This window comes from Natrix helvetica (genome assembly GCF_964273705.1).
Source record: "Natrix helvetica genome assembly, chromosome: 2".
NCBI lineage: Eukaryota > Metazoa > Chordata > Lepidosauria > Squamata > Natricidae > Natrix > Natrix helvetica.
Window position 1 is genome coordinate 37,931,895 of NC_138552.1, and position 20,529 is coordinate 37,952,423.

A 20,529-nucleotide genomic window follows, 5' to 3' on the forward strand; every position below is an offset into this window, starting at 1 on the left:
GTGGCTTAGGCACTGGAATGTGGATATGCGCTCCAAATGGAAGCTTGTTACTGCCCCCTTTAAAGGGGACAAGCTGTTTGGTGAGGTCCTTGATCCAGTCCTTGTGGAAAACAAGGACAAAAAGAAAGTCATGCCATCAGTCGCCAAGAAGCCTGATCGTAAGGGTCCTGGCTCTTACAGGAGGCAGGCCTTTCGGAGCAATGAGCCCTCCACCAGCTCCGCCCCCTATCATCGGGCGTATCCCCAGCAGGGTGAGCGGTCCCAGGACCGTCAGCCCTTTCGAGACAGAGGTCGCCAGCAGCCCTTCTCCAAGCGGCCATTTCGGGGGTGCTCCGGCTCCCGACCCTTTAGGAGGTATAAATGACCATCACAGGTCAGCTCCCATAGGAGGGCGGCTGCAGTTGTTTCACGCCAAATGGGAGCAGACCACGTCGGACCAGTGGGTTCTTCAAACGGTCCGCATGGGTCTCACTCTGGAATTCTGGTCCCCCCCCCGCCACTTCATCCGGTGTCCAGTTCCCTCAGGCTTAGTCAAAAGATCCCTCATGGAACAGGAGATAAGGCACCTCAAGGAGATCAGGGCCATAGAGCCTGTCCCAGCAGGCCAGGAGGGAAGAGGGTTTTACTCCATCCTGTTTCTGGTCCCCAAAAACTCAGGAGGGTGGAGGGGGATATTAGATCTAAAGAGGTTCAATTACCACGTGACATATCGCAGGTTTAAGATGCAGTCCCTCCAGTCCATCTTGGGGTGCATCAGACCAGGCGATATACTAACGTCCATAGACCTCAAAGAGGCCTACCTCCACGTCCCTATCCGCAAAGCCCACCGCAAGTTCCTGAGGTTCTCTTACGCGGACCTTCATTACCAGTACCGGGCCTTGCCATTCGGCCTGTCATCGGCGCCCAGGACATTCACAAAGGTTCTCGCAGCCGTGGCGGCCTTTCTACGGTCATGTCCGGTCAGACTCCACTGTTACCTGGACGATGTTCTCATTCTGTCATCATCGCATCAACAAGCTGTCAGCGACCTAGAACACACCATTCAGGCACTCCGGGACCACGGGTTCACCATCAACCTGGAAAAAAGTCATCTCGTTCCCACGACCAGACTGCAACATCTAGGGGCCGTCATCGACACCACCTCGTGCACGGTATCCCTGTCCCCGGAAAGGGTGGCCAGCCTTCGGGAGATGGTCGTTCAGGTGCAGCAGTCACGACTAGTCAAGGTGGTTCAGCTCTCACAGCTCCTCGGCAAGATGATCTCGTGCCTGTCAATCGTGCCTTGGGCGAGACTTCACTCCCGTCCACTTCAGTGATTCCTGCTTCCATATCAAAGAACAAACGAAAGCAGCTCAACAAGACTGATTCCAGTTCCGGCAGAGGTACGTCGCTCTCTACAGTGGTGGTTGTCTCTGGCCCTGTTAAAGGGGTCGCCATTCAAGGAGCCAGTCAGGCTCACCATCACAACGGATGCCAGCCTGTTCGGTTGGGGGGCCCACTGCCACAACCAGCTCGCACAGGGCAGGTGGTCCCCTTCCGAAGCCGCTCACAGCATCAACTGGCTGGAGCTGAGGGCAGTCAGGCTTGCGCTCAAGCGCTTCCAGAGCACCGTTCAGGGCCACCACGTGCGCATCATGACAGACAATGTCGCCACCAAGGCGCACATCAATCGACAGGGGGGAACGCACTCCAGATCCCTGATGAAGGAGGCGGAGCTCTTGGGTCGATGGGCGGAGAGGTATCTTCTTTCTCTTCAGGCGGAGCACATCTCGGGCACGAGCAACACCCAGGCGGACTGGCTGAGCAGATCCACAGTCGACCACTCGGAGTGGCGTCTACATCCGCTGCTGTTCCAGCAACTGTCCCAGAGGTTCGGTCTTCCGCTGGTGGACCTGTTCGCCACCGCGGCCAACGCGCATCTTCCGCGGTTCTTCACAAGATTCCACGACCCGAGGGCGGAAGGAGTCAACGCGCTGCACGGCCCGTGGCCGAAAGGTCTGCTTTACCCCTTCCCCCCGCTACCTCTTCTTCCCAGAGTCATCAGGAAGATCCTATCAGAGGAGGCGGAGGTGCTGCTGGTAGCACCGTACTGGCCCAGGAGAACCTGGTTTGCAGACTTGGTGAGTCTCTCGATCACACCACCGTGGCGGATTCCTCCACAGGACATCTCTCTCAGCCAGGGAGCCCTTCAACATCCAGAGCCCCAGTGGCTTCAGCTGGCCGTCTGGCACTTGAGAGGGATCTCCTGAGCAGAGGCAAGTTGTCAGACAAGGTGATTGGCACCATCCAAGCGTCACGACGGCAGTCCACGACGCACATCTACGACGCCACTTGGAAATCCTTCGCCAGTTGGTGCACTGCTCATGGTACGTCTGCGCCCTTTGCTTCGGTTCCTGTCATCCTGGACTTCCTGCAGGAAGGTTTGGACAAGGGCCTGGCACCTAACACTCTGAGGCGCCAGGCGGCAGCCCTGTCAACCATCCTCTCAGTTGAGGGCTACGCATCTCTTGGCCGGAATCCGACCATCCGCAGTTTTCTCAGGGGAGCGACCAATCTGAGACCCCCAGTGGTCCACAGATACCCGTCTTGGGATCTCAATATAGTGTTGCGGTCCCTTATCGGTTCCCCGTTTGAGCCACTTAAGACGGCCAGTCTCAGACACCTCACATTCAAGACGGTCTTTCTGGTCGCTATCACGTCTGCTCGATGCATATCGGAACTGGCTGCCTTGTCAGTCAGAGAGGACTTGTGTCTCATTCGTAACGACAGAGTAATCCTGAGGCTGGATCCTTCCTTTATTCCGAAGGTCAATTCCTGGTTCCATCGGGCGTAGGAGGTGGTCCTTCCGGATTTTTGCCCGCATCCTCGGCACCCGAGGGAAAAACGCTGGCACATGCTGGATGTGCGCAGGACTATTCGCAGATACATCAAGCGCACGGCCAGTTTTCGGAAATCCGAATCTCTATTCGTCTCTTTTCAACCAGCTTCTCAAGGCAAGAAGGTCTCTTCATCTACCATCGGCGGATGGCTGCGAGCCTGCATTGCACTTGCCCACGTTTTACAGTCCGTTCCTGTGCCTCGCAATATCACAGCACATTCGACTAGAAGCGCCGCCACCACAGCTGCCTGGTCTACACAGGCACCGATTGAAGAGATCTGCAAGGCGGCCACCTGGACTTCTCTGTCTCCATTTGTCCGAAATTACAAACTGGACAGTTTTGCATCGGTGGAGGGGGCCTTTGGGAGGCGTGTTCTTCAGGGCATCCATACCAGCGGAGCAACCCTGATGGCTGAGCCTTCCCGCCCTAGTGACAGTTAGCTTGGGCATGTCCCTTCGTTGGACTCTCCAGAGCAGCGCCCTGGAAAATGACCATTGTCTTACCTGAAGGGTCCTTTTCAGGGCGCTGCAAGGGAGAGTCTACCCCGCCCTGGGGTCCTTTCTCCGCTGGTGTTTGTGAAGTCACAGTGTTGTTTTGTTGTTTCTGTTATTGTTGTTTGGACTATTTTTGACTTGTTCCATATTAGACTTCCTGTTGAAGTTTCAGCGCGCAACTGTTCCACGTCTCCATTGAATAAATCTGAGGATAGTCAGCACCAGAGGCGTGGCTTAAAGTTTTCAATTCAGTTCTGGGCAGATTGGCTGTGTTTAACCCTTCGTTGGACTCTCCCTTGCAGCGCCCTGAAAAGGGTCATTCTCAAATAGAGCAGGTGGCAGCTCTGGCTAGGAGCACCTTTGAATAGCTTAGGGCCAGAATGGCGAACCTATGGCATGTGTGCCACAGGTGGCACGCAGAGCCATTTGTCAGGGCACGTGAGCGCAAAAAAACGGCCCTATGGACAAACCGGAAGTTCGGGAATGGACGCTTTATAGGAGCCTAAGGAGGGTGGAAACCCCCCCCCCCCGGAGGCTTCAGGGACCTTCAGGAGGCTTCCCTGAAGCCTCCGGAGGGCTTAAACCAGCCCTATGAGCAAACTGGAAGTGACTTCCGGTTTGCTCGTAGGGACCTTTTTAGTCCTCTGGAGGCTTCAGGGAAGCCTTGTGAAGGTCCCTGAAGCCTCCGCAGGGGGGGGAGTGGGGGACTTTTTTCACCCTCCTCAGGCTCCTATAAATCTGGGGCCTGGGGAGGGTGAAAAAAGCATGGAAAAATGGGGGGGAGCACCGCTCAAGCACGCATGCGCACTGGGGGGGTCGCACATTGAATTATGGGTGCGGCACGCCCACGCACAACCCCCTGCGCTCCCCCCCCTTATGGCACACGAGCTAAAAAAGGTTCGTCATCCCTGGCTTAGGGCATTATATATATGCGATCACTCCTCCATGAGCTGCATTCATTTCCAGTACGCTTTCAGATGCAATTCAAGGTGCTGGTTATCACGTTTAAATCCCTTCATGGCTTAGTACTGTGTTATTTACAGGATTGTCTTTCCCCAATTATTTCTACCCATTCTCTGATCTGGCAAGGCGGCCATGCTCTGGCTATCGTCAGCTAGGTAATGTTGGCTGTCAGAGAACCTTTTCTGATATGGAACATCATGGCCTCTAAGATTAGATCACAGGGCCTTGAAAATTAGGCTTTGTGTTTGATTCTGTGACCCTACTTGAGCTAGTATACATGACGGTTTAGATTGTGCCCAGTTTCTGTGTGTTGTTGTTATTTTTTTATATTATTTATTTTTTGTTTTATTAAAGACTGCCCAGAATCACATACAAGTAAGATGGGCAGTTATATCAATCAAATAAATAAATAAGTTTCTGCTTCATTGCCTTTAATTTTGGGGGGTATGTGTGAGAATGCTGCCTGATTTTTTTTTATTAATTTCTTTATTCATTTGTTTTCCTGGCAAAAGCTCTCAACAACCCAAAGTATTCCTACAAATTTTGCAATATTGAGCTCAGGTGCATGTCATATCTAATGGAAAAAACTTTTGTCATAGGTTGGAAGCCCAACAAATGAAACTGTCTCTGCAACTGATACCAAGTCAAAAGATGAAATGCATGTAGCTGAACAAACTGGGATTGCAAGGGGTTCCACTTCTGTTCCACAGGAAGACGTATTGCCTAGGAATGAGCAGCTTGACTTATCACGTGAATCTGACTGTCTGCCTGTTGCACAAACTGAAGTGCTGTGTGACTCTGACTTTGTGACTGCAGCTGTTACTGAAGTTCCTACTGTTTCTGAACTAGCAAAGGAATCTCTTCCTGCTGCAACTGATCAAGCAAGTGATACCCCTACTAGTATATTAGATTATAGGATGCTTTGTTATATTGAAAACTGTGTTGGTAAGGAGGTCAGCCTTATTCCTGGGGATGGATTTCCACCTCTTCTGCTTGCAAGAGGAGAAAAAGGTAAAGGTAATGTCTTGCTTTTAAGGTGTTATGAAAAGGAGGATTGCTTCTTACTCTTTCAATTTTTTTGCATTTTAGAAGTGTAACATTATAAAATAAATCATATAAATACACCATTTCTATTTATGTTGCTTTTATGCTATACTACTTTCTGAGGAAACCCAAAGTGGTGATATTAATAATATACATTTAATGTGAATATGTAATACGAAATACAGAAAGGTTTACGTGTACCAATTCTTAGGCTAAGGATTTGAGTTTAGAATTGGGTTTGAACTAAAATTAATTAGTGTGATTATGCTATTGTGCAGAAAAAATGTTTTTTTTTGTTATAATGAAACAAAAAGACAAATTTGGATGTCAGTATACATTTCTACTAGATTAGAGTATATGAATTGAAATACAAAACTGGCGAAATGAGATGCTGTGGGATAGGGCATGTTCTGCATAAGGTTGCTCTTTTTTTGATGGGACTAATCCAGAGCTATCTCTAACATGCACAACGTCTGGTACACGCTTGACTTCAAAAGTTGAAAACTTCCTAGTTATCTATATCTTACCAGTTACATGGTTATGTTATTGTAGTATACCTGAAGCTATCTTAAATATTGTCTAGAAGCTGCAGTAATTCAAAGTGTAATTGCTTGTTTAAATGGAGAAGCAGCTAAATGGGAAACATGATGCTTAATTGAACACTATTGCATTAATTGCTAAGGACGGAACTAGATTCATGATTAATATCTTTCCAATATAAATAAATATGCATTGAGATTGTCAAAGGAAACCTTATTCATGGTCACAACTCTCAGTGTAGCCTAATAGAATCTTATGAATTAGGCCATCACACTTATGGTTGTTGTTGCATATAGAAGTGTTTTGCATATATGTTTAATTATAGCTAAATTAAAATAAGTGTGTTCACTGGCCATGCAAATTGTAAACTTCAAGAGACAATGGTATATGTTTACCATTGCCAACACTGAAATAGGAATTTGCATATCTATGTTTTATAAAATTCAGAACAGAGGAAATATTTAAAAAATTAATTTGAACTAGCTTTATACAATACAATACAATAGTAGAGTTGGAAGGGACCTTGGAGGTCTTCTAGTCCAACCCCCTGCCTAGGCAGGAAACCCTATACCGTTTCAGACAAATAGCTATCCAACATCTTCTTAAAGACTTCCAGTGTTGGGGCATTCACAACTTCTGGAGGCAAGCTGTTCCACTGATTAATTGTTCTCACTGTCAGGAAATTTCTCCTCAGTTCTAAGTTGCTTCTCTCCTTGATTAGTTTCCACCCATTGCTTCTTGTTCTACCCTCAGGTGCTTTGGAGAATAGTTTGACTCCCTCTTCTTTGTGGCAACCTCTGAGATATTGGAATAATGCTATCATGTCTCCCCTAGTCCTTCTTTCTCTTAAGCTAAACATACCCAGTTCCTGCAACCGTTCTTCATATGTTTTAGTCTCCAGTCCCCTAATCATCTTTGTTGCTCTTCTCTGCACTCTTTCTAGAGTCTCCACATCTTTTTTACATCGTGGCGACCAGAACTGAATGCAGTATTCCAAGTGTGGCCTTACCAAGGCATTATAAAGTGGTATTAACACTTCACGTGATCTTGATTCTATCCCTCTGTTGATGCAGCCTAGAACTGTGTTGGCTTTTTTGGCAGCTGCTGCACACTGCTGGCTCATATTTAAATGGTTGTCCACTAGGACTCCAAGATCCCTTTCACAGTTACTACTACTGAGTAAGGTATCACCTATACTGTACCTGTGCATTCCGTTTTTGTTGCCTAAATGTAGAACCTTACTCTTTTCACCATTGAATTTCATTTTATTAGATAGTGCCCAATGTTCAAGTTTGTCAAGATCCTTCTGTATCTTAAGCCTATCTTCTGGAGTGTTGGCTATTCCTGCCAGCTTGGTATCATCTGCAAATTTGATGAGTTCCCCATTTATTCCCTCATCCAAATCATTGATGAAGATGTTGAAGAGTACTGGGCCTAAAACAGAGCCTTGGGGTACTCCACTGCATACTTCCCTCCATGTAGATGCAGTTCCATTGAGAACTACACGTTGAGTGCGGTTGGTCAGCCAGTTACCAATCCATCTGGTGGTGATGCTGTCTAACCCACATTCTTCTACTTTATCTAGTAGTAGGTTATGGTCTACCTTATCAAAAGCCTTACTGAAGTCCAAGTAAACTATATCAACGGCATTCCTCTGGTCCACTAATTTTGTCACATTATCAAAGAATGCAATAAGATTAGTCTGGCATGATCTGTTTTTGACAAATCCATGTTGGCTTTTGGCTATTACTTTGTTTGCTTCTAGGTGTTCGCAAATTCGTTGCTTGATTATTTTTTCCAGAATCTTTCCTGGTATTGAGGTTAGGCTGATAGGTCTGTAGTTTCCTGGATCTAATTTTTTCCCTTTTTTGAAGATGGGAACCACATCAGCTCTTTTCCAGTCCTCTGGTAGTTCCCCGGTGTTCCAGGATCTCTGAAAGATATAATTCAGTGGTTCTGAGATCTCGTCTGCTAGTTCCTTCAGAACTCTGGGGTGTAATCCATCCGGTCCTGGTGATTTGAACTCATCTAGGGTAGACAGGTGCTCACTTACCATTTTCTTCCCTATTTCAATTTGTGTTCCTAATTTTGTGGTGCTGCTTTTGATAGGTTGGACTGTTTTATCCCTTTGTGTAAAGACAGATGTAAAACATGAGTTAAATAGTTCTGCTTTCTCCCTGTTGCTTGTCACCTTCTTGCCACTTTCTCCTAGCAATGGACCAATTGTTTCCTTAACTTTTTTCTTGTTTTTAACATGTTGGAAGAAGCTTTTTTTGTTAATTTTTACTTTTGTGGCAAGCCTTTCTTCATTGTGAGCCTTAGCTTTCCTCACTTCATCTTTACAGGCTCGGGCTATTTGCTGATATTCTGCCTTAGTTATGTCCCCCTCCTTCCACTTTTTATACTTACTTTTTTTGTCTTTCAGTTTGTCAGATAGTTGTTTATGCAGCCATGCTGGTTTCTTTTGGGAGCTGTTGTTTTTCTTCTTCATTGGTATTGTGTTAGACTGGGCTTTTCTAATCTCATTTTTCAAAATTTCCCAAGCTTCTTGAGTTGTTTTCCCCTCGAGGATTCTCATCCATGGAATTTTTCCCAAGCTCTCTCTAAGTTTATTGAAATTAGCTTTCTTAAAGTCCAAGACTCTAGTTTGACTTTGTTCTACTACTTGTGTTTGGATAATGTTGAATTCTAATATTGCATGGTCACTTGCCCCCAGGGTTCCTATGACTTCAACACCTTCTATCATTTCCTCTCTGTTAGTGAGAATTAAGTCCAGTATGGCTGATCCCCTTGTTTCCTTCTCTACTTTTTGGAAAACAAAGTTGTCTGCTAGGTTTGTTAGGAACCTGTTGGATCTTCCACTTGGTGCAGAGTTTGTTTCCCAGTTGATGTCAGGGTAGTTAAAATCTCCCATTACTATTGTGGTGTGCTTCCTACATACCTTAGTTAGCTGACTAGCAAAAAGTTCATCTTCTTCCTCTGCTTGGTTGGGTGGCCTGTAGTATAGACCTATGGCAATGTCATTTCCCCCACAACCTTTAATATTGACCCAAATGCATTCAAGATAGTTCTCATTATTGTTGTGCTCTATTTCTGTAGAGACATAGTTATTTCTTATATATAGTGCAACTCCACCTCCTCTTTTATTTGGTCTATTTCTTTTAAATAATTTAAATCCTTCTAGCTGTATGTTCCATTTGTCAGTTTCATCCCACCAAGTTTCTGTAATGGCAATAATATCATATCTGCCCTCTTTTACTTGAATTTCTAATTCTCCCTGTTTATTCCTCATGCTCTGTGCATTGGTATATAGACATTTGAGTCCATTTTGATTGACCTTGTGTTTACTGTCTACATAACCTGTATTATGCCTGACTGCCCCTATTTTCTTGCCACTTGTGTGATTCATGCACATGGTATGACAATCACTATTACATGCTTGGTTTTGCTTGACAGCAGGAGTGATAATCTTACCCACACACACATCTATGTTACATGCATTTATAACCCTATGAATTTTAGTTTGCTGGGGACAGAGATGTTCTGTATCTATTAATTCTCTGTCCCCGCTCTTCAGTTTAAATGTTTATCAAGAAAATCTGTGAATTTAATGCCAAGTAACTCAGTTCCTTTCTTGGATGGGTGCAACCCATCTCTTTTGTACAGTTTTTCATTGGACCAGCTACAGGCTTCATGACTAATAAAACCAAAGCCTTCCCTTTTACACCACTCCTTTAGCCAAACATTAAACTCTGCTACACGCTGGCCCTTCCCTTTTTGTTCCTTATATACAGGTAAAACCTCTGAAAAGATAAGCCTACAACCTATACTATTAAGTTCATACCCCAAGTTCTGGAAATCATTCTGCACAGAAAGTACATCTTTCTGGGATAGATCATTAGTGCCAAGATGTATAATAGCATCAACGTCACAGTCCTTACTTGCATTCTTGACTATCTTAAGAATACGCCTCTTGTCTCTGCTGGCAGTAGCACCTGGCAGACACCTGACCTCTTTTAAAACCTCCGTATCCTCTCCTAAATTAACATCTCTTACGATTGAATCACCAACCAGAAGGTGACTTCTCTTTTTACATACCTTGATCTTCTTCTGCGACTGATGTGTGATACCTGGTTCCCCTTTTCGCCTTTCCGAAGAAAGTTCTTCGTTTTGGACCACGATCTCCTGCTTATTTGAGTCATCATTATCACAACTGCCTTGACCTATCTCTTTAGTGTCCCCATTAAGGTCAGCAAGGGCACTATATCTGTTTTGCTGGGTCACAGCAAAAGCTTTGGGTTTATGGTTCACAGCTCTCAACCTGCCAGATCCCACAGTTGTCCAGACAGCTCTTCTCCTGCAAGATCTTTGTGGTAGAGGGGGCTGATAGTGTGGCTTCACCATAGAGTGGAATGGCTGACGTAGACACCTAGTTTCTGCTTGGAGAGCACAGATTACAGATTCTAGATAGGTAATCTGCCTATGTAGACTCGTAATTTGTTTACAAAGGGGACAGTATCCAAATTTGAAAAGAGTACTGCGAAAGACAGGTGCAAAACAGCTATTACATTGAACTAAGCCAGTCATTTTGAAATAAATAAAATCACAATCTCAAACACACTAATCCAGAATGTATTATTTAGTTTTTAGTTCATTCACACTTTATTAATTTGGCTTACATCCCAAACATCAGTTGCCTTAGTGTGGTTTGTGTTATTAAAGGTTTTTTTTTCCAAAATTCAGAATTGCAATTATATGTCTTTTTACTGTTTCATGTTTCCTTCAGAATCCTTGGTAGAAGAGCATCCTTCTAATGAGCAAGTCACCTTATTGCTTGAAGAATCTAATCCATTGACATTCATTCTAAATGCAAACTTACTAGTGAATGTCAAGATACTATCTTGTAAGTATTAGCATATTAAACTTATAAAACCTTGTAAAATATTATAATTATAGTTTCAAATGTAAACTCTGAACAATGAACATTGACTGATCAGTTCTAATTATTATTTTTTAATTATTTTTCAATTATTTCTATCTTATAATTAATTGGCTTAATTGATATAAAATAGGAGGTTAGTATTTTGTATAAAATTTGGTATTAGTGCAGGATTCTTTCACCCCCACTTGCAATTTTTTTATTAGACTAAATTAAATGGAAAGATAGTGGTATAGAAAATCCAAGTAATATCAAATCCAAGTAAAAATTTTAAATGCAGTAATCTAAACTTTGATTCTTTTCATTATAATATGTTTAACCTTTATAATAAGGCTTATATAATTTAATAACTTTACCACAATATGATAAAGAATAGCTATTGGCCCTACAATGCATTCCGTCATTATATTTCTAGATTTGAAAGGTTTCTTTCAGTATGTTAGCTAGGGAATGATCCCTGAACAAGATTCTTTACATGTAAGTGGAGATTGACTTTGGAACCATTGGATTATAGCTTCTCAATTTCAAATAAGGGCTAGGAGTCAATTTATGCCAAACTTGACTTAAGCAATTGCTTTCCCTGTCTTTGAAACCAATAGAGGGAGGGGACCGTTATGATTTCACTTCTGGCAGTGATAATGTGTTCTGGCAGAGCTGTTTCTAATACAAATAAATGATTGCATTGAGGCAGTAACAGTTCTGCGCCAGATTATCTTTTTGAATTCAGTTGGAATTGGTCTATGGATACATTGCAAAAGATGTAAACGTTCAATTTTTTGTACAGGTAGTCTTCAACTTACGACTACAATTGAGCCCAAAATTTATGTTGCTAAGTGAAAAATTTGTTAAGTGAGTTTTGCCACATTTTACAACTTTTCTTGCCACATTTGTTAAGCAAATCACTGCAGTTGTTAAATTAATAACACAGTTGTTAAGTGGATCTCTTCTCCCCATTGACTTTGCTTGTTAGAAGATTATAAAAGTGGATAACATGACTCCGGGACACATAAATGTGAGTCAGTTTTCAAGCAAATTGTAAATCACGTGACCATGGAGATGCTGCAATAGTCGTAAGTGTAAAGAATTATCATAAGTTACTTTTTTCAGTACTATTTTAACTTTGAACACTCACTAAACGAACTCTGGTAAGTCGAGGACTACCTGTATTTTAACAACATAAAAAGGCTCAATGTTTGGTTTTTTTGTCATTTAGATAACTCAGAAAAATGCTGGTATTTCTCCACCAATGGAATGCATGGGTTGGGGCAAGCTGAAATTATCATACTGTTACATTGTTTACCAGATGAAAGTGATATTCCTAAAGAAATATTCAACTTATTTATCAACATATATAAAGATGCTATGAAAGGTATGAAGTTTTGCTAGACTTCCAATACAGTATGTGTTAGAATGAATGTTTGACTATTTTAAATCTGTGTTTAATTTGGTCTGTTTCTCTTAATATTATATGCACAGAGAGAAGTTTTATTCATTCATAGCAAATTTATGGGAGGGGATGCTGACTCAGCACTTTTTAATTATATATATTTTTAATACATTGAAAATTGTAGATGATACTAGATTGTTGCTTTTATGAAAATCAGTTTTCCTATATAATTGTGTATTCAGAAATGGCTTTAGTCACTTTATCCGTCCTTATTTATAGGAATTTCCATATTTAAGCATAACCCCCACCTCTTACCCCATAAGCAAATCTTATTGGATATATGTTGGAAGAAGCTGAGTAACATTTTAGATTTTCTATTTAATGAGTTGATTTGCCTGACATTGATCACCAATGTATATTAGCATTCTGAGGTATTAGGCTATGCATGCGGCATTAATCAAATTTATTGTCTTTCTAAATTGTTGTACCTAAAAATGATGCTGATCCATAACTCATCTGCTTTTCTTCTATGTAGGTTTGGTCAGGTCAGGGGGAACCTCAGTAAATTCCCAAAATTGGCGGGGCCAAAAATTTATGGCCTGGTCCTCAGAAGCTAGCCATAATCCCACCCCTTCTGCCCATAGATAATTTGTACACATTCACTGTGGTTCCTGTGATATTATTTAACACTATTTTGGATAGTCTTCCAAATGTCAGTTGAGTTAGGAATGTATTAAACTGTATTGAGGAAAAGAAGGCAGCTCCTCTGGACCCAAAACAAGAAAATTATACTGAGAATATTGAGAACTGTGGACATCAAGAGAAAATTCAATCCAAAATCAGCCATTAAAATGGGAACTCTCAAGTTTCAGCAATAACGTATATTTTAAAATATACCATTATTTAAAATTTATAACTTTATAAAATGATCACATCTGGAAAAACATACTGGTTTCGTCATAAAGATAATTACACTTGTAGAAACACCTTCAAGATAGGATAATTATGCCAATATTCTAGTAATTAACAGCTTTTGTATCTGAACTATGCAGGAAGAAACTTCTACTCCACTTAAATGTTATAATTTTTTTTAAAAAAACACCCAAAATAGTTAAGAATAATTCACTAGATTTACCAGTAATTACAAAGAATATTAAAGTTATCTGTAAAACAGAGATTATTCCTTAATCACACATGCTAACTCTAGGGAAGGCAAACAAATAGACAAACAAACAAACAAATAATGCTGCCTGCTTTCAAGGAGATAATAATATATTCTTTTCTAAAGAAATTTCCCTGACCAAAGGTATTTTGACTGGTCTTCAATCTTCCCTTTTTAGGGAAGATTGTTGAAAAGTTGGTAGTAAATCAACTACAGAGACTCTTAAAGGAAACAGATTATTTGGATCTTTCCAGTCATGGTGAAACCCAGTTATGGACAAATAATTTATTGATCATTCTGGTGGATGGCCTTTCTGGGACCTAGATGGAATAAGTATGTCCTTTTAGACCTCTGGGCTCAATGCTGGTATTTGTCTGAGCTAATAAGGGGCTACCACAAAGAAGAAGGGGTCAACCTATTTTGCAATGCACCTGTAGACGGGAAAAAAGCAATGGATGGAAACTAATCAAGGAGAGAACCAATCTAGAACTGACAAAAATATTTTCTGACAGAACAATTTATCAGTGCAATGACTTGCCTCCAGTGTGGATGCTCCAACACTGGAGATTTTTCAGAAGAGATTGGACAACCATTTTTCTGAAATGATATAGGGTTTCCTACTTGAACAGAGATTTGGAGTAGAAAACCTCCAAGGCCCCTTCCAACTGTTATTTTGTTACTTGCAACAGATGGCAGTTTGGGTGCCATGCTATGGTTCTGTCCTACCTGAGTCACAGTCATGGGGGAAAGCACTCGAATCCATGACTATTCTAGTGTACTTCCCACATGGCCGAGGGCCCTCTTCCATGTTATCCAATACCAAATGGCAATAACTCGCACTCTGATCACCACTTAGTTGAACTATTGTAAGACATTCTACTGGGATTATCCTGAAACTGCAACTAGTACAAATGTGATGTGGGTCTGGCAGTCTTGTTAGTGCAGGGTAACACTGAACATAAATAACTGCTTTTTGAGACTTGGATTTAAGGAGATAGAAAAAAAATCTCTTCCGCATCAGTCTTGTCTTGCTATATACAGGTAGTAGTCCTTTACTTATGATCACATCTGAGTCCAAAATTTCTGTTCCTAAGAAATTTTGCTGAGACAGTTGTTAAGTAGGTTTTGCCCCATTTTACGACTTTTCTTGCCACAGTTGTTAAGTAAATCACTGAAGTTCTTAAGTTAGTAACATGTTTGTTAATTGAATCTGGCTTCCCCATTGACTTTGCTTGTTGGAAGGTCGCAAAATGGAATCACATGATCCCGGGATACTGTAATCGTCATAAATATGAGTCAGTTGCCAAGTGTCCAGATATTGATCACATGATCATGAGGATGTTGCAATGTGTGAAAAATGGTCATGTCACTTTTTTCAGTATTATAACATTGAACTGAACGTGTATGTATGTAGGTATGTTGTGTATGTATGTACGTTTGGTGTTGTTATATATTTTTTATGTTTTATGCTCCATTGTACGCCGCCCCGAGTCCTACTTGGAAAGGGAGCGGCTAATAAATCCAAATTTAGTATTATTATTATTATTATTATTGTAAGTCGAGTACTACCTGTACTAAAGGTCATACCTGAGAGCACCTGAGATATGTACCTCTTGTCTTGAATCAGCTGATAGCACAACAGGAACAGATTCTTCATAGTATCAAACAGATAAACAAATTTTTGGGTAATGAAATGACTGCAAGAAAACAACCAATCTCAGAGAGCACTAAGGACCCCTCATTAAAAGCCCGAGTTACAGATATTTTCCTTTATTAGATTACAAAATGTCCTTCAAAGAGCCATCTGTTTATTTCTTTTTTGCGTGAGAAATTTGATTCATTTCCATTTCTTTTTGTTACATCTTTGATTTAATGTGTTCTTTTGTTCTCAGGAAAATTTATTGGAAATTTGGAAAATATTACATTCACTGAAGACTTTCTTGGAAGCAAAGAGCATGGTGGATTTCTGTTCGTTACACCCACATTTCAGAAGTTAGATGATCTCATGCTACCTTCAAATCCCCTTTTATGTGGCATTCTTATTCATAAACAGGAAGTACCTTGGGCAAAAGTTTTTCCTATTCGCCTTATGTTGAGATTAGGAGCTGAATATAGGGGTAAGTATATTTCAATTTTAAATATTGAAACTATTGAATTTATTTATTGAATTCAATACTGAATCTATTGAATATTCATATAAAGATACATTGTGTGGGTTGATCTGAAGTTTATACTTTCTCTTAGTCTGAAAGACTTACCTGTTTCATTGGTCATTTTGGTTACAGTGGTACAATCATTTCTTTCTTACTATTAGACCAGAGACTGAAAATAATATGTCATGCTATTTATATAGATCCATAGTTTAAATTTTATATTACTCAGGCTTTCCCATTTCCAAAGAGCATTAAAGGCTTTGGGCATTATGGTACCACTTTCTGCCATTATCCTCATTATATTATCAAAAAAAGAACATTTCCATTAAGCATTTTTTTCAAAGGGCTTTATTTGCTACGATGCATTTAAGGCTGGTGTTTAAAATATTATACTTTTCATCCATCCAATTTAGTCCATTTTAAATGCAAATACTGAGTCTTATGTTTAAACTTTCAAAGAGAATCAATAAACTCTATGCATTTCTTGTTTTTTTTTTATTAGTCTATCCAACTCCATTGACAAGTATCAGACATAGAAAGGCACTGTTTGGAAAAATAGGCCATACAGTCATGGATTTACTTGTTGTAAGTATATGAAATTGCTTGTATTTCATTAGTATCTTCTATACCAAAAGAGCAATGTAAGAAAATAGATGAAGCTTGCTATTACAAACATTCTATTACTGCTTAAATACCTGTGAAATTCAATTATAGAAACTATCAGTAAATGCATGAAAGGAAAAAAATTAAGTGGAGTTAACAAAGATGATATTCTTGATGATATACTGTATATGTGTAGTTCATTGCTATGAAACTACCCAGTTTATTACTAATTAATTTTATTTTGCAGATAATTCATCACCACTGTTCATAATATAAAAATAGTAATTTTTATAGTAGTAGTAATGAATTATTCACATGGTTCAAATTAGAGAACTTAGATTAATCTATTTTTGTTGCATTGCAGGACCTTAGAAACTATCAATATACATTACACACAATAGATAATTTATTTATCCATATGGAAATGGGTAGAAGTTACATTAAAATACCTCTGAGGAAATATAATGACGTAAGTATAATTTCTGTTAACGACTTGGTACTAGATGAAAGAATTAGCAGCTTCATGGATATACAGAATTTAAAATAGGTTGTTCTTTTGCAGCGAAACATTAAATTGCTAAATGGCATGACCCCTGTTGCAATACTTATGAACATTTATTCTAGGATTTGAACTTGAGGCAAGTTTGTGGTCCATTGGAGACATACTTTATTTTCCTTTTAGCATTTCCTGCTTTTTCTGAATAGACAGAATATAGGCTCATATTCTCACTAGGTGATTTTTTTTTCAGGGTGTTTGGATAGATGACAATGACGAATTGTTATCCTGACTTCTTGAAGAATGGATAAAATAAAATGTAGTAAATTATTAGCCAAATACTATTCTGCTTTCAAAAATATTGAAAGCTTTGTATTTAATACTATTCATTTTATTTAAGTCAAAATGTAAAGATGGCTTCATAGTATTGGACAAAGCTAGCCTATATTATTTTTGTTCTATTAATAATATTTTCCCAAATATTAGGAAACCAAATAATGCTTCTATACACTCACAGCTAGTCTGGAGAAAAGGGATTTGCAGTGTAGGCACTTACCAATATTGTAAAAGAGAGAAGTAGCAACATTAGTTTTTGGGAGGAATTCTGGTGTGCTAAAAGAGGGCCACTGGATAAGTCTGATGAAAAGGCTATTTGATTGAATTGTTACATGTAAGTGAATATTACTGTATTAATATTTTGAGTTTAATCTTGGGCATGTTCAATCAGGAAAAGTAACAATAAATATTCATGACATTGCAACTAGTATAGTACAGCATAGTATACCATAACATAGCAATATATTATGATAAAATGTAATGTAGTATAGTGTGATGTGATGTATGATATAATATAATAATATAATATAATATAATATAATATAATAAATATAATATAATATAATATAATATAATATAATATAATATAATATAATATAATATAATATAATATAATATAATATAATATAATATAATATAATATAATATAATATAATATAATATAATATAATTGTTTTGGTCTTCTAGGTAATGAAAGTAATACACACTTCTAATGAACATGTTATTAGCATTGGGGCAAGTTTTAATTATCAAGCTGATTCCCACTTAGTTTGTATACAAAACGAGGATGGAATATATCAAACACAAGCGAACAGTGCCACTGGAGATCCTAGGAAAAGTAAGTCTCATTCTGTACAATATATTGAGCTCCTGTTTTGGCTGGGGACTTTAACCAAGCTTGTCTAAAGACAGTTCTAAGTTTGTTTGTGCAGTATGTGCAAACGTAAGTTTGTGCAGTATGTGCAGTATGTGCAAACGTAAGTTTGTGCAGTATGTGCAGTATGTGCAGTTCCCCACCAGAGGGAAGAACACTTTAGACTGTATGTACTTTAACTTGAAACAGGCTTGCAGAGCAATCCCCCTTCCTCACCTGGGTACATAAACCCAAATAGTCATGGATTCTGACCATCTTTCTCTGCTGTTATGCCCGAAATATAGTATAGTCTTTATTGTCATTGTACAAAATAAATAACAATGAAATTGGTTTTAGTCTCATTGGTGAAAAATTATAGCAGAAGGAAAAAAGAAAAAAGAAACTAGTCATACATTTCCACCTGTGCATGGAGTGATTGTGGCTGTGTTTAAGAGTCTGACAGCCCAAGGATGTCCCTCTAAGGAAAGGAACCCAGCTAGTCATGAAAACTGTTAAAATCTGGCCAGAGGGCACTCTCAGTCAGCTGCGGGACTGTTTTGAAACCACTGAGTGGAACATATTCAAACATCCAGAACTGCATGAATACACCAATGCCATACTCTATTACATCAAAGTGTGCACAGACAATGTAACAGTGGACAAGTGCATCAGAGTCTATGGGAATTGTAAACCCTGGATGACTGCAGAAGTATGGATTCTTCTGAGAGCCCAGCATTCCGCCTTTAAGGCAAGGGACAGTGACAAATACAAAGAGGCCAGGGCAAACCTACGAAGATGCATTAAGATGGCAAAACAAAAGTATAAACAAAATGTGGAGAACCATCTAGCAGACAACAACCCGAAGCAAGTGTGGCAGGGACTGCAGCACCTAACCAACTATAAGGGCAACATGAGGAAGACAGTCAACTCTGATGCCTCGTTGGTAGAGTAGTTGAATATCTTTTTCGTCTGCTACGAGGTGAAAAGATCTGACCCCTGCCCGCCGGCCCTCTAACTCCCAGCCACTCACCTTGTATGAACTCCAAGTGAGAACTATATTAAAGGGTGTGAACCCCAGCAAATCTGCAGGTCCAGATGGGGTGCTGGGGATAGTAGTAAAGACTTGTGTCAACCAATTAGCAGAGGTCCTGACAAGGATCTTTAACGTCTCCTTGCAAATGGCCAGTGTTCCATCATGCTTGAAAGCAGCCACTATCACCCCAGTTCCGAAGAAAACAGCAATTAACTGCTTGAATGACTACAGACCTATTGCATTAAAGTTTGTAGTGATGAAGTGCTTCAAGAGATTGGTTCTTCAACACCTTAGGTCATGCCTCCCACCAAATTTTGACCAATACCAGTTTGCCTACAGGAGGAATAGGTTGATAGACGACGCCATAGCTTCTGCTTTATATTTCGTCGTGAGTCATCTAGAGAAATATGGAAATTCTGTCAGAATGGTTTTCATAGACTACAGCTCAGCCTTCAACACCATTCTGCCGAGCATCCTTATCAAATAGCTAACTGACTTGAATTTTCCCTCTCCCATCTGTGACTGGATTAAAGACTTTCTAATGGACCGGCCACAAACAGTGAGGATTGGCTCTTTCATATCCTCCTCCCTGAAGCTCAGCACTGGCTCTCCTCAGGGCTGTGTGCTCAGTCCATACCTGTCTTCATTGTACATATATGCTTGTGTATCTTCTGACCCATCCACTGCGATTATCAAGTTTGCAAATGATACCACCATATTGGGCCTCATTATAGGTAGAGACAAAGCAGCATACAGGGGGATGGGCTCAAAAAGTATTCACATGGTGCTCAGAAAACAACTTTTACCTGAACATCAGCAAGGCAAAGGAGATAGTGCTTGACTTCCGGAAGAAGAGAGAGGAACCTGCCTCACTTTACATCGAGATGGGCTGTGTGGAGAGAGTCCCCTCCTTCAAATTCCTGGGAGTCCATCTTAGCTAAGATCTCACCTGGAAAAACAACACAATCCAGGTAGCCAGGAAGGCCCAACAGAAACTCCACTTCCTTAGGGTCTTGCGGAAGAACAAGGTAGAACAACAACTGATGACCTCCTTTTACCGATCCACAATAGAAAGAGTCCCCACTTATGGTATGGTATGCTTGACAACCACGGATAGAAAGACATTACAGAGGGTGATGAGCAGGGCACAGAACATCAAGGGATGTCCCCTGACACTACTAGATGAAATCACTAGGACTTGCTGCCTTAGACGAATGAGGAAAATCCTCAGGAACGACTCACACCTTGGTCAGCACTTCTTTATTCTCCTACCATTGGGCAGGAGATATAGAAGCGTAGCCAGTTGTACGAACAGGCTGAAGAACATATTTTATCCACGGGCTGTCAGACTCCTGAATGCAACATAACATTATAAGTATGTAGTATGATAGACTTGCAGGGCTGGTGCAACGTGCAACATATTCATATTTGTGCACTGATGTTATAACGTAATGTTATGCACATTTATGTATAGAGGATTGTGTGTTTGTTAATATGATTTACTGGATTAGGAATTTTCTTTCTTTCACTGTGAGTTATTGAGATGTATTTGTGTTGGGGAGGTGCACTAAGGGAAGCTCAGCCAATCTCATTATTCACATGTTGTGCATTGACAATAAAGGTTTGAAATAACTAGCACCAATCCCC

General features: G+C 40.5%; 1 protein-coding gene across 2 annotated transcripts in view; it reads left to right on the top strand.

Moving 5' to 3' along the window:
* Nucleotides 1-20,529, top strand: part of ZFYVE16 (zinc finger FYVE-type containing 16) — a 40,965-nt gene that overhangs the window by 12,891 nt on the left and 7,545 nt on the right. Inside the window, exons 7-13 of one of the 2 annotated variants that reach the window (XM_081944939.1) lie at nt 4,936-5,353; nt 10,707-10,823; nt 12,073-12,228; nt 15,301-15,525; nt 16,064-16,146; nt 16,529-16,633; nt 17,684-17,834. In XM_081944939.1, coding sequence (XP_081801065.1) covers nt 4,936-5,353; nt 10,707-10,823; nt 12,073-12,228; nt 15,301-15,525; nt 16,064-16,146; nt 16,529-16,633; nt 17,684-17,834 — 1,255 coding nt within the window. The remainder of the gene's footprint in view (nt 1-4,935; nt 5,354-10,706; nt 10,824-12,072; nt 12,229-15,300; nt 15,526-16,063; nt 16,147-16,528; nt 16,634-17,683; nt 17,835-20,529) is intronic. The other variant, XM_081944940.1, reaches the window with a different exon arrangement.